Raw genomic sequence first — 14,771 nt, 5'->3', positions numbered from 1 at the left:
TACAGTGTGTGACAATCACGCAGAGACTGTACAGAAACATTGTTTTGGCATTTTTAAATCTATATTTACAAGGGCTACTGTACGGTTCCACATGATTACACATTTTTCGGCCTACACGCTATAAATCCAATACATTAATGAAAAAAAATCATGCAAGATGTGAATGCTAAACCCCACGTTGGATTTATACTGGCAAACTGAGCTGTGCAGAGTCAGGTCAAGTGCAGGTCAAAACTCCCCAAAACTGTTTATATCTGGGTTAGTGGAGGCAACATCTGAGCCCAAGGGCCGTCTTTGGAACCAGCAGAACACATACAAGTTTACACAGTCCCTATCACAGACACATACATCACATACGACTTTTAACCATTTCATATCAAAACAGTTCTGCGTTGCAGAACGTGAATTTAAAAAAAAAGATATCTCCCCTCGCCACCTTCTTCTCTTTTTCCTCTTATTCCATGTTCAATTGGCATATGTGTATGAAATACTAAATGGAGGAGGGTAAAAATAGACACAGACCTCTCACACCCACTAGCCATTTTTTTGGTCTCTATTGAATATCAATACTGTTCAAATTCAAAGGAGGATGGCAGCCAAACGAGACCAATCAAAAGCCTCTAAGACATAAATACATTCGCAAACACCGCCAGCGGTATAAGAGATGGGATTTGTGTGTATTTGTGTGTGTGCAGCTATATGAATGGGGGAAAAGAAATCTAGAGTAATTGAAGAGATTTAGATCTGATGGATGGGAAGGAAAGAATGAGATGAAAGAATGAAAAGGCAGGAAGTGGACTGACATAAAGAGGGATGAATAGCAGAGCAGAAACAGCAGAAAGAACAGGAGCTACAGAAGAACACAGACTGAGGGGCTGAAAGAAATATGAAAACCAGATGCTCCAGAGGTGGCAAGGAAAAAAATCAAGAGGGATGATGAAATAACTGGTGCTTACAATAAAAATGTAACCTAGAGAAGGATGAAGCTCATTTTTTTAAAAGTTTTGTATGGCTGTATCCAAAGAGCTAACCCTGGATGTCACAGTGTGTGTCTGCTCAGTGTGTGACAAATTAGGTTTATATACGGAAGATATACAAAATCACACAATGGGAAAACATTCAGTTAACAGTCCTGTACAAAAGTATTAAAGTTTTACTTACGGTGACTTTGTGTTCTCCGGTTAGGTTAGGCCATTCACACAGCAGCTGGCTCTCAGACAGGGTGAGAATGCAGGGTGTCTCCCCAATCAGCACCGTGTAGTTCAGCTTAGCGTTTCCTGGGGCTGCAGGAATTAGGTTTCGGCCCTGGAAACAGACACGCACATGTTTCGGTTACTTACAGAAGGTCCAAGTCTAAGGTGGTCTACATAAATAGAATAATAATCACAGTGTACCGTATAAATGCAAAAGGATTAATTCTAACTGTGATTTAGGCTGTTGAGAGAAAAGAAAACTTGTTCTTCAGCCGGATTGGCTGGCAGGTGTCTGTCAACAGTTCAGCCACGGCTCTAAATCACTGTGCAAGGTACTTTAACCTGCAGGTAACCATAGCAACAATGCTTCTTCTTGGTGCTGCCAGATAAAACCTCTCATAGTAACTGGCCAAACCATGAGTTAAAAACAAAAATATGGATTATGATTTTAATAAAGAAAAACTTGGAATAATACTAGAGATGTCCTAGTGTAGAAATTCCAGTCCAGTGAAGGAAACACTGCACAGAACTAAATGACTGGGCACCAAAATATGAGAATGCTGTTTTCATTCTACTAATTATAAAGTCTATGTCATTGCAGATACAGACTTAGCCAAGAGGGCTAAAAAAATGTGTTGCTTGCATGAGGATGTTGAGAAGTAGAGTAAATAAATTCTGCAGACCCCCCCCCACCACCACACATCTACTCTGCTACTTCTAACTACCCCTCCTCATCCTAACTCTTTACACTTCGGAGAGTGGGAGGAATTAATTGCCAGAAAATCTCGATCAACGTCTAATTTCTCTGCAATTATTCAATACGATGCCATTTCTGAGCTGCTTATTTCTGCAATTCTTTACCCGGAGCATGGTGCGGAAATCAGAGCTTTTCATTATAGGATTATATTTAAAGTTACAGGGGAGAGAGACATGATTGGTCATTTCCAAAACACCACCCTGATTGGTCAAGAGAAAAAAGGCTTTAGTTTTCCATGAAATTGCATGATGATTTTCCCTCTCGAAACGATAGACTCTGAAGTTCGAGGGGAAAGGTGAAAAAGACAAAAGACAGCATGTGTGGGTGGAGCAAATGCACTTGGGATTCAAATGCATACTACTTCTATAGCTTAAGAGTAAAAATGGCTATGAAGTCTCTCTTCAGAAGTTATCTGATAGAAATCTGAGCAATGCCCACTTTATAAACATTACTTTCCTTTGCACCTGATTTTAAAAGGGGCGCTGTAGAAGCAACTTTTTTTTCCTTAAAGGTCTCCAAACCCCATTGGAGACAGCAAGTGGAGAAATAATATCTTTCAAGGTTGAGGCACATCTGAAAGAAAGCTGTGTTAAAAGAAACACTCTTAAAGTGAGAGGAAGGAGGGAGGAAAGTGTCTATACAGGAATGGTCGGAGCTACTCATTTTAAATGCCTGTCAGCGTCTTATCAGTTGTGTCGGATGCTGAGGTCACTGCAGCATATTCTAAAATAGCTATTTGTGGTATTGATTTTTTAACATTATTGACAATACCTAACATTACCATCATGCTGCTACCTGCTAATATTGCTCTTCTAGTGAGCCAAATAAGTGCTTACACTCTCCTAACCTTTCTTTGTCCTGGAGTACTGTAGTGTTTTAAGACAAATCATCCACACTTTTACAGAGTAACCTTCTATAAAAAGTTTTGATGCAAAGCAATGGCGAAGTCCTTCCTGACATCATTCACATGACAGGAAAGACAAAGAGAGGATTAAGGCAGAGAAGCTCAGAGTAGACATGAGAAGGGAAAACAGTAAACAAAAAAAACAAAAAAAAAAAGTAAAGCAAAGTCAAGAGAAAAATAAAAAGAGAAAGAATGTGATGGATGTAAAGCAAACCCAGGTAGAGACAAGGCACAAACAGATCAATGCTAAGAGCACAAGGCAACTCACCTTGAGTATGAGCGGTGAGCTAGGCTTCAGCTCCAGCATGCCTGTGGGGCTCAGAGGTTCGAACACAGGGTCCGGGTGGTAGCTGAAAGTCTCGTTTACCACCATTACAGAGCGCACGTCATCCATGACAAAGCCGATCTCATCAGGACTGCTGCCAGCCTCTGAGAAGCCTTTGTCAGACCCAGCCACAGAGGGCGCCAGACACACCATCACGGTGTTGTTCACAACCGTACAGTTCTACAGAGGGAGATAGCGAGAGGAAGCGTGCGGGGGAATTTAAGAAGAAAGGGAGGAAGAGGATAAAGGGAGGATGGAAAGAGAAAAAGAGATAAAATATGATAAACAATTACATTAAGTTTCACGAGGTCATTTAATTTCCCATCTAACAACCTTTCTACCTTGTTTCCACAGTTTGCAATGCTGGCAATAAATTTTAAAAATGGTGCATTTTAAAATTCTTACATAAAAGACCATGTTAACTAATACATAATAAGCAACATATACAGTGACTGAAACCAGGTCATGCGATGTGAGAGATTATAAAGGTCTCCGTAATGAAATGAGGAAGAGCCTGGCTTCATAACATCAGTGTTGTAATCAGTGTTGATATCATCCGGAAATCCCCTGTGGGGTTCGACACTTAAATCAGTCACCGAAGAACAAATTACACACTAATGGCACACAGAGAAGCAGGAGAGGTCAGCCAGTAGCTATTAACGATAACGCAGCATGGCTAAAGAGACCTTTGCATAGTTCCACAGCATGTTATGGCCTTATATTATGTTCTATTATATTTGTCACCTGCTAACACGCTCACATACAAAGGGTGAATAAAATCACAAAGACACAGAACAAAACTATGTTTATAGGTCAACAGAAACATTAACCAAGCAAAAATAAAACTGACTGCCGCGAGGGGGACAAAGTAAAAAGAAGGGATATTTTTACTTTCAGCTAAGAGCGGGAGTGGGATAAAGGTTAGCTAAGCCCTGTGGTGCTAGGTGAAGAGAGGGGGGATTTGCTAGAGCCACTTTATTGCTGGTTGCCATTTCAAAGGTTAAACTGCTAAAAGGAAATTCAACATCAAAAACAAACAGAAAATGGGCCCTTGGCTGGTTGACCAATGGGTCAGGTGTGTGCGTCTGTGTCTGTGTCCCAGGAGTGTGTGTATCGCCTCAAAATCAGTTTTTCCACAAAGGTGGAGAGACAATAGAGAGACGGTGAGAGAGGGAGGGAGAGAAAGACCCCTATGTGTCTGTATCGCTCTCCCTCCGTCTCATTCACCAAGTCAAGTCACTGCTTTTCTTGTTTTGTCAATAAAAACTGTGTGCGGATGTCTGGATCCAACCTCTTACATTTTCTGACTTGGCAGATCCATACTTGGCTCTCATTTTAGGCTCCTTGATGGTCGCCAGATTGGTCCCAGTAATTGTCAACATGGTTCCGCCACTAGAAAAAGAGGTAATGCAACATATCATTGAGAAAATCACGACAAACACAATTATACAATTGTACTAGGAAAATAAAAACATTTCTATGTAGACTTGTGCGTCACATATTCCTGTCTCTCCTGCTGTACTTTTTCTTGCAGGATCCAAGGGCATACACTATTCAGCAGACCTATCAGTAGAAATAAATGTTAATAAATCTGTTCTCTGTGGGAGCCAAGAGGGCCCTCCAGTTGGCGATTTACCATTAATACTCGCTCCTGCTGTAGCCTTTGCCTGCTTATTCATGGAAGCCCATTTTAAGGTAATGATAGTAACGCTAAAGCCCTTGCATGAATGTTAAAAGCTTGTTTAAACCGATATGGAGGCTGGAGGGAAGAATAAGTGAATATGGTAGCAATACTCCTGAGAGCTAAAGCTTTTGGGCGCTCCTTGCCACCTCTCGAAAGCCATGGGGAGATATTTTCAGTTTATTAATGTTGCACTGTGGTATTTTTCAGCATGAGATACACACGGCAACTGCAACGCTGTCAGTGATCTGACATGTTCTGTAACCTTTACACCTGTGACCTATTCAGGTCTATGTGACGCTGACCAGCAGAGACATGGGTAATATGGGTGAGCGTCCTATTCCCCCGCACCGCCTTCTCGACAGCTTCTGCTGGCCTGAGAGGGTGAACTTTATCTGACGTGAGGTGTTCTGACAGCAGCTAAATAAGTTAGCATACAGCCTAAAAACTGGAGAGGGGAAAGGCGAGGCTTGAAGCCCAGTGCAAGTGTGAGTCACCACTGGCAACAATGAACAAAAAAAAACATATTATACAGATGATACACTGGCTGGTGTATTGTTGTGTTCATACAAGCAATGACACACCAAAAAAATTGCATATTCTGTATTATTGTTCAAGTGTTGTAAAGCCTTGAAAGAAAGTTCTTCTACAAGGATATCAACCATTTCAGTGGCTCTGGTGTTTTTCTGTGAGTAGTAGTAGTTGAGTACTTAAGATCTACCCAACTAGACATAACATCCATTCCATGTTGGAATTAGATCATCCTGAAATGTAAATATACATGCAGAGAGGCCAGACAAGACACAACATCCACATGTTGAAAGATGGCTGTGTTTTGCTGAGGCCAAATGAAGCCAGTAAGGTGAGGCCAGTCTGAGAACTTAAGGTGAGAGTAGAGACAAGCAGGGAGCAATGGTCATGGCTTTTGAGAGGCTTAAAAGAGGCCAACAGATTTTAAATTCACGAAGAGTGTGGTTTGAAAACTAAGCTGTCAGTCAATTTAAGGTAACTGTTAACACGTAGCAGCTCAAAATCTGTAAAAATCTGCTTTGTGTCGATATTTGGCACTCTACAAGTGTTGTTCTGTAAAACAATTATAATCTTTTCCACAAATACAGAGCACACTATATGATATAGTGTATACACTGTGCTATACAAGACACGAGTCACACAATCTCTGTAGTGCCGTGTATCTGTGTTGTTAGCCCGAGAACTTTCTCCTGAACAGAGGAGAACAAGTCTCAGTCATGTCAAATTTGTGTTTTGGACAAGGGGGGCTCTGTGCCATTTGAAATAGCCCCGTCAACAGGGTCACCAAAGGGGACGCAGCGACAAAATAGCTTGGTAAATAAAAGCATGATTGGCCTGGAGAACCATGCACCCCCTCCTCTGGGAGTGCTGTGTGCAACACCCAACACAAGCCGAGTGCCGGGGTTATTTCGCCCCAAGGCTGGAGCCAACACTTTCATTCTCGTTCCCCTTGCCTACCCCCAACAATTCCTTCATCCCATTCCAAATGAGACTTCTTATCCACTCACACCTCTTTCACATGATGAGAGACTTTTGTCTCCCTGCAGAGTTTTAAATGTGGCTCCCATTTTCACCTCAACCCCCTGCTATGATGCAGTAGTGGATTATTATGCTGTCTGAACAGACAATGTGTCTGGTCCAATGTGAGTGGTCCTAATAGTTGATTATAATAAATAAATACCTGGGCTATATTGTATACAAGTTAGAGTTTTTTTAAAATAACAAATCAACAAAGATATTACTTTTATTCACCAGGGATTCAGAGAGTATACAGTAATCCCCTCTTTTCTGATAAGCTTTTAATATGAAATATCTGCAGGAAGTGTAGACTCTTTAGAAGCAACTTAACACAGAAAAAGTTGAACTGAGGAAGAACAGTGTTTCTGCTAAGGAAAATCCAGGAGCAACAAAGTGTTGACTATGACATGCAACTTGTACAATTAATTTAGTTTTTGTTTGGGCTTTACTTTTTCATCTCTGGCTATTTTTTGGGATCTGTCCATTATCTGAATACCAGCTTTAGAGGATTTGAAGTAAATGTAACAAAAAAAACATACAGTAAAAAACTCTCGTCATAATGTACGATAAGTTCCTAGAACTATACTTTTGAAGTAAATAAGACAGTCAACAGTGTTTGTGTGTGTGTGTGTGTATGTTTGTGTGTATGTGCTAGCTTCGTTTCTGAGCTGTGGAGTAAAGAAGTTTCTAGGTCATGTTGGTGAGCCCATTAGCATTTGGAAGCTCCTTTTTTTCCCCTCCACAACACAGCTTGTGTTTGCACAGGAAATCTTCCTGTGGCTATGTAGTCTCATTTCAATAAGTCAAGTAATATTTACAGATACATCTCGGCTGCAGCTCATCAACTAGCAGTGCACTGCTTCAGGAGCCTACTTTACTGCTGGTTCCTGCTCTCAAAGATTTACTTTTGAAACATAAAGATAAACAGAATAAATAATATGTCTTTGAAAAGCAAGACGAGTGTGAAAATGAAGAGGAATGTTCATATAGTTTTTTCTTCCAGACCCAGTCAGGGAATATGCCTGCAGAATAATACATTTTTCACCTTTTACATAGAGTTCATATTCCAGTTTTGAACAAAAAAAGGGCATTGATTTATGGCACAACCAGCACCAGGGATTAATAATATATTGATGCATTTGTATCTGTTCTATAGCTGTACATCAAGGAGAATTTTAGATCAAACCCTATGTTGATGTAAATGTAGGTAATGAAATAATCATATGACATGCTGATTTATGCGATGATGCCAGATGGAGTTAGCTAAAGTATATGGTGCAGCGGAACTTGAGAAATACAGCAATTTATCCCAATATTGCCTAGTTTTCAAATTTTTATTCTGTGTCAATCACTTTTAGGGCTGACATGTATGATGTATGCAATGTTGGGAATAAATCAATCATTCAGTCTTCCTTATGACACAGAAAATCCTCCACATTCATAGAAAAAGTTTATCTTTCTCTGATTGTCTCCTCACCTGGCGATACTCCAGTCAGGCTCAATCTTGAGGATGGTAGGATCGTCTGTGTAGTTGAACTTGACATCTGGGTTCCTCAGCTCAGCAGAGTTAATGTCCACCATGACTGGGGTGGTTCCTGGGGCTTGTCCTGCCGGGGTCACACATACTATCTCATTGCCACTCCGCCTGGAAGAGTAGGAGATGAAGGGGATATTACAGAGAAAGCTCTATGAAGGTCTCTCTTAAAGGGGACTAGGTGCTCCAAGGACCAATACTATTAGTTCTTGAGAAGGATGTTGAGTATTTGGGAGGTGACCCTCTGACATGCTCTGAGATAGACACACAGAAAAAGAACTGAAGTGAGAGCACAGGAAAAAAAATCATACTTCATCCCTTAAATAGCTCATAAATTATTTATCATCAGATGCGACAAAAAAGCAGGGGCGCACACACACATAATGGTGACATATTCGCCTATCCACAAGGCCAACATCTTTCAGTCTGTCCGGCCGTGGTTTCATCAGCCTGAATCACAGACTACCATACTTCAAAGCCCTCTCTCTCTGCCTCTCTCTGACACTCTGTTATTCTCTCTCTCTCTCTCTCTCTCTGTCTGTCTCTCTTTCCCTCCTGCTCTTTTTCTGGTTGATAGATCTGAAGTGGCAGATCAGGCTGGTCGTGTCTCTGTGTGATGTAACTCCCTCTCTAGCAGACAGGCAGCCAGCTGTGACCTGCTGGGAAACTTTGCGCTGCTGCCAGAAACTTTGTGCTCTACTCCAGTGGCTCATTCCACCGTGCCCTCCCCCTTGTCAGCAGGAGACATTGCTGGCAAAGTAGTGGGGGTATGGCTACCTGTGAGACAGTATGTGTGTGTGCATAGCTACGTATGTGCGTAATGAGTGTTTTGAGCAGGTGCGCTTGCACTGTGAAGAGGACTGTGAATTTGCATATAAATACAGTACGCAGTTATAGGATTAACATTATGTAAGTATGTGTTTTGCGTCGCTCATCGTCTGCTAACGTCCCACAGTGTACTGAAACTGTGTGTAAATGGGTGTGTGTGCGTTGTGTGGGCATGATGGCAGCCGGCGCAGTGTGAAATTTTGAACATGAGAAGAGCAAGCTGATCTGTACACAAATCCTCCCCCGTTATCTGCTGTGAAAGTGAAATCCACAGAAAGATGGAAGATGGTGGAGAAGATGAAAGAGTGAAGACCGATTTTGGAGGCTCTATCCCACTGGCATGCGGTGGGGTGGGGCTGGGCGACTGAGCAAAAACGGGCATCTTTGTTGGACATATCCCTGCTCTCTCCCAGGAGGCAGTTTCAACACTGTCCTCAGACTGAGAGGGGACTGAAGAGGGGATGAAGATAGACAAAAAAAATGAAGGACAATGTACAGACAGACACACACACACACACACACACACAAACAGGTTTGCCACATTCCACTATTGCTGCGTTTCCATGGAAACCATTTTCGCAACACTGTCGCCGTCAAGAACACCTGTGGTGTCGTGTACGTATTTTTGACAATGTTGTGGCCACACAAAAGGAAGCCAAAAGGGAATGCAGAGAGAAGGAAAGAAAAGGGGTTGCAGAGGGAGATAAGAGGATGAGTGACTCGGGGTATATAGCTTTTGATTAAAGTGGAAGGCCCCACTGAATACAAAGACACATTAAAGTGATGGACTCCACCAGTTCATTACTTTGGCCATAAAGGTTATTGCTGCTCAGTGAATGAAAGGCCAAGACTATTATGCTCACCTTTCTCAGGATGTGCTACAGAGCTTTAAATTGGCCTTTACTTTTCTTTTGATATGATATAAAAAGAATTTGAGAGTTCCAAGCTCATTAGTTTAACCTGTCACTTGTTGCCTGAGTGAAGGAACCACTATAAATAAAAAAACACGAGCATAAAAGAGAAACAAGAAAAACAGAAACAAGACAAACTCTGGACTAAAGCTTCAGCTGTAGTGGAAAAATGTAAAAGTAAAAGTAGTTTTATAACACTGGTCCTATATTCCAATTGTCACCTTGATTAGGAAAGCTTTTGCCTGGAAATCCCTTTCAGTATATAGGTGGTTGTTCCACTTGACCAAAAATTTTTCTTGTGAGGTTTCTTTTCTCTGCCATCTGCCAGACACCATACATGGGTGGATTTAGTCCAGAGCTCAGTTCACTGTCAGTCGCCAGGAAGGGACTCAAAGAAACAATAGAGTTCCTGGCTCGAGGAATTAGTCATATCAAATTGGATCTATGTCTCCCCTTCTTGAAATCCTGGCACAATCTCTTGCAGAGTGAGTGACAATGGAAGATAACAGCAGCAGATTATTCTACAAACTAAAAAGTATTTCAAACATAAGTTCAAAGCAGGCAAAATGTAAGTTACCAATTACCAGCAACACCATATCATTCCTTTCAAATTATAGTCATATCTCTGATGAAATGTGGGCCATGCACTTAAGTCATTCACAGCACAACTGAACAATGATATCAGTTTCCCATAGAAAAGCTACACTGTCATTCTCACAATTGCTGTGAATTACAGCACTGCAGGCTATCCTCTTACTGGCTGCATTTTTCAGACCTGTGGCAAATCAAAGGCAGTGACCAAGAAAAAAAGTGATTTAAAAAAGGAATCACTATAATTATTAAAATCAGACTCTATAAATACCTCTACAAAGAGCAGGACTTTTGTGACCAAGTGGTGGTACAGTATTTCATTAAATCCTTCCTAGTAATCAAAATATAATCGTAGATCTTAGACTTATCTGCTGGTTGTGAAAAAATGTATGTGAATTATATTTTACATATCACCTGAAACACTAGTGGTGTTGTCATATATGAAATATGAAAACAAACTATAGAAGTTTGGAGTACTTTAGATTCACTAACCTTTCGAAGCGGCAGGGGTGAAGTCCTATCTTCACAGATACGGCACTGCCTGCATTGAGATTACTGCCTTCAATGGTGATCCTCGTCCCTCCAGACAGCGGGCCAGTTGAAGGATGGACAGAGTTAAAGTACGGAGACTAAAGAGCGACACACAGACAGAAGACAGGTGGGTCAAGCATGACTTTTTGGCTTGACCATGCACATCAAATCCCATATTAAAAACATCCCTTAAGCTTTGTCTTAGACGTATCTTGAATTAGCAACGCTTACCACAAAGGTGAAGGCTTTGGTTGAGACTGCTTTGTAGTCAGGGTGAATGCAGTCCCTCACACACACCTCCACTTGAGCCTCCTGTACCCTGTAACCCGTTGCATCATTAAGCCGACACACAATCCTGAAAAGGGGAAACAGAGGTGGAGAGATGAATTTGATTATCATTGCTACCTAAATAAGTGCATGAATTTCAAGGTTTCCTTTTCAATTTTTGCTTGAGAATGAAACCATTTTTTCAGAAGAAAGATGGTTAGCTAAACAAGGACTAAATGAAGAAAGGAAAGACGGGGAAACAGTACAGAAAACATGATGGCTCAACATTTCTCTTCTAAGTCAGAAAAACATTCCAATAGCTCAGAGTAAAGTATTTCTTTTGCCTTATTCATAAAAATGACAAAAAGCAGACCAAATGCTTTTTTAGTAGAAATCTGCAGCACGAAGAAAGGGAGGAATTTTTTGTGTGTGTCTGCATTAGCGTGTACTGCAGAACCATAAGCCTCGCACTTGGCCCAGGGCGCTGGCTGGCCAAATGAAAATCCACTGGAGAAATGATTGAGTGAGGGGAGGAGTGGCGGTGTAGCCCACAGGGAGAACACACACACACACACATACACACACACGCGCGCGCATACACACTTACTTCATGTTTCACCCACTGGAGACACACTTGACTGTTAATTAGCCAGAGCAAATTAATGAGACAGAGAGAAAGGGTGAGAGTGCAGAGGAAAGAGGGAGGTAGAGAAAGGAAGAGAAAGAAAGGGAGAGAGGGTTAAAGTGAGAGAGGCTGATTAATTGAACAAGCTCATATCTTACACATCTCCTCAGCCCACCATCCCCCGTTCCCTTAGATGAGTTATTAACTCTCCTGCTTCCATCCTCCCTGCAGGTGGCCATGGCAACTGCAGCGCAGCAGTGACAATGAATTTCGCATTCCGTTGCTGTGTGTTTCCATTGTTTTTATTTTCCCTTTCATTTATTCCCAGGTCTCCCACTATGACAGGGGCCGTGATTAAAATGCTGGACAGCTCTCAGTTAAGAGACTGAGGCTTCACTTGCATAATTTCTGCACATATGACAGTCGGCTGCATTGAGCTGTCATTACGTGGTAAGAGAACAGAAAGTTCATAGTATAATTTTAAAGATGATGACATTATAAATCATACCTCACTCAATCAAGTAACTGAGGTCAAATGTAATTATGAAAAAATTAAACATATGTCAAATTATCAAACAGAAACTACTAATAAGGCAATAAAAAGAGGGACATGGGGTCCTGTTTTTCTAACCAGTAGCAATGATTTACTTTTCTCAATGTGGAATCCAATCCATCTAGTAAATATTTAATGACTGAGGTGAATGACAAGCCTACTAAAAGAAAACCACATTTTTTAGCAATTTAAATCCTGTCCGATCATAGAATCAGGGAGCAGCGTGCAGCCTGTAAGAAGTGCTGGAAGAAAGAAAGAGAAAGCCGGAGCGAGAACAATGTGTCTACATTTTGCCCAACAATCAGCGAACCTCCTTCTCTCCCCTCTCTCTAGCAGCTGACCTTTGACCTGTGCTGTCAGTCTCATAACCCTGTCCTGTCTCCTGTGCTACAGCTCTGATAGGGTCACGGGGATGACAAGAGCAACCAGGCCACTAATGGCAGCGTATGGCTAACATCACTTTTAATTAGGATGACAGCCTCTATGCCAGCCGCGCCCTCCTCCTCCTCTTCCTGCAGGTGCTATAGCAACGGGCCCATGCAGTGTTACAGGGCTGACAGGGTTAAATGTCAACACCTTGGTTTGGATGTGTTTGCAAGTACAAAATGAACATGTGGTAAAGAAAAAGTTACAATATGGATTCACTTGATATTACTCTGTGGCTGCAGTAAAAATATATTAAAATAGTATGTTCTGTGTGAATACGACAATATACAAGGATATAAATTATAAATCAAGGCTGACATGTCACTGCCACTTTTCTAAACCCATTTTGGGTATACTTGTCATCGCTGGTGAGAGCTGCACAGCATTCTGTTGTCTTGACTGCCAAACCATCAAAGTCACATTTCTTCTGTTTCCTTCTTAGTGAGTGGGCAGAGAGAAAAGAAAATCTGCTGGGACTTTGCTGCACAACTCAGCAAATGAAGCATTTGTGTACAAATGACAGCTACATGGTTGGAAATAGGATATTGACGACACCTCCAGCTGTGACTTGTGTTCCCAATTTTTCCTTGTCCTAAATTGTTTAATATCTGCTTCTGGATGAATTCAACGCAAGACAGAGAGTATGACTAATGTTACAGTTTCACTTAAGGCCCAAACATTTCTGGTTAGCTATAATAATGGAGCACCAGCGTCACATGGGCTTTGGTTGTTAATATTTTTCATTCTGAATTATATCTAATTGATGATTCCCATGATATTGCTTACATGAGCACAAAAAAAATATTGCAATGAGGGAGCTTGTTTACAGTTAAGACAAAGGATTAAGTCATGTCCAATAAGCTGAACCTAGAACTCAAGAGAGAACTTGGAGCTACGATTGCTGTTGCACTAGTAGTACTTTTCCCAGAATATACTACTGCAGTTATTGAATGAGAGTTGAGTTTGGCATCGACAGTGATTCAGAATTTCCCAGAAAGCAGTAAATATAACTTGATCAGAGGGAACCTTCACATGACAAGCTTTCATCTGAGGAACAATTTTTATAAGATATATACCATCCACTTCAAATGTCATTGAATTTCTTCCAGAATGGACAAAATCAATTCTGATGAAGGTGGTTAGACGAGGTAATTCAGCTCTGATTGAGATAAACTGAGCTGCTGTCAGATTTACATGGACTGCACTTGTACAAAGGCTAGCAGTACCCAGCACAGCATGAACCCTCTTATGAGGAATTGGAGGATTTGGACTGTTTGAAAGGCGAAAGCAGCATTTAACCTTAGGAGGTTTTAGTGAAACAGATGTCTGAGAGAGAGTCACGGTGTTGTGCTTAGCTCTCAGTGTCACATCAATATTAGACAAAGACATGCAGGGAAGTAGAGTCTGAGAAACAAAAAGCCTGAGAGTGAGGGGTAGAAGTGAAGCGATGAAGACAGATATAGTGTCAACGTACTGCTCGGCGCTGATGTATTGGTCCTCCTGAGGGTTGCAGGTCACCTTGCCGATTCGGACTCCATTCTGGATGTCTTTGAACTGCAGACCCAGGTTCTCGCCTGTGATGGTCAGCATGGTCCCGCCCTGTCTGGGCCCTGTCTCTGGATATAACTGGTTGGAAGAACAAATGAGAGAGGACACAAGTTAGAGAATTCAATTCAATTTTTACCCAAAGCAGTACATCATAGAACATATATTGTATGTCAGCATGAATGACAGTTTACTTAAGTCATTATGGTCATCTCTCATTCTGCATGAATCAGACACTTGCCACCTCATTAAGTTAGATGAAAAATGACCTCGGATCCATTAACTCCACCTCAACTCAGTCAAACATTCACAGCCTGCCAACTCACACACTTAACCTTGACCCACCCATCAATCCCAGACTTACATCTCTCATTTAACCTTATGACGATTAATCTACTCAACACAATTACTGCGCACAATGACCTCTGCTCCCTTTCTTTCCTCCAGAGGTCTGTGAAAGGTGTGCAGAGGTGCTAGTGGCTACCCGAGGCTAGCCCAGTCGCTAATCACAGTCCCATTCATCCAGCCCCCTTCGCAGACAATGGCCCCTTT

The 14,771-nt window shown here is 41.5% G+C and overlaps 1 protein-coding gene across 7 annotated transcripts in view; it reads right to left on the bottom strand.

Annotated features, from left to right (window-relative positions):
• Positions 1-14,771, bottom strand: part of LOC120807322 (plexin-A1-like) — a 181,364-nt gene that overhangs the window by 21,025 nt on the left and 145,568 nt on the right. For 6 of the 7 annotated variants that reach the window (XM_040159122.1, XM_040159126.1, XM_040159125.1 and 3 more), the window contains exons 13-19: positions 14,149-14,300; positions 11,035-11,158; positions 10,765-10,901; positions 7,886-8,053; positions 4,478-4,571; positions 3,123-3,359; positions 1,162-1,305 (exon numbers count right to left, since the gene is read on the bottom strand). In XM_040159122.1, the coding sequence (XP_040015056.1) occupies positions 1,162-1,305; positions 3,123-3,359; positions 4,478-4,571; positions 7,886-8,053; positions 10,765-10,901; positions 11,035-11,158; positions 14,149-14,300 (1,056 nt within the window). Of the gene's footprint in view, positions 1-1,161; positions 1,306-3,122; positions 3,360-4,477; positions 4,572-7,885; positions 8,054-10,764; positions 10,902-11,034; positions 11,159-14,148; positions 14,301-14,771 lie in introns of those variants that run through there. The other variant, XM_040159128.1, reaches the window with a different exon arrangement.

The sequence above is a fragment of the Xiphias gladius genome, chromosome 21 (assembly GCF_016859285.1).
Source record: "Xiphias gladius isolate SHS-SW01 ecotype Sanya breed wild chromosome 21, ASM1685928v1, whole genome shotgun sequence".
NCBI classification, from domain to species: domain Eukaryota; kingdom Metazoa; phylum Chordata; class Actinopteri; order Istiophoriformes; family Xiphiidae; genus Xiphias; species Xiphias gladius.
This window is presented reverse-complemented; position numbering and strand designations above follow the sequence as displayed.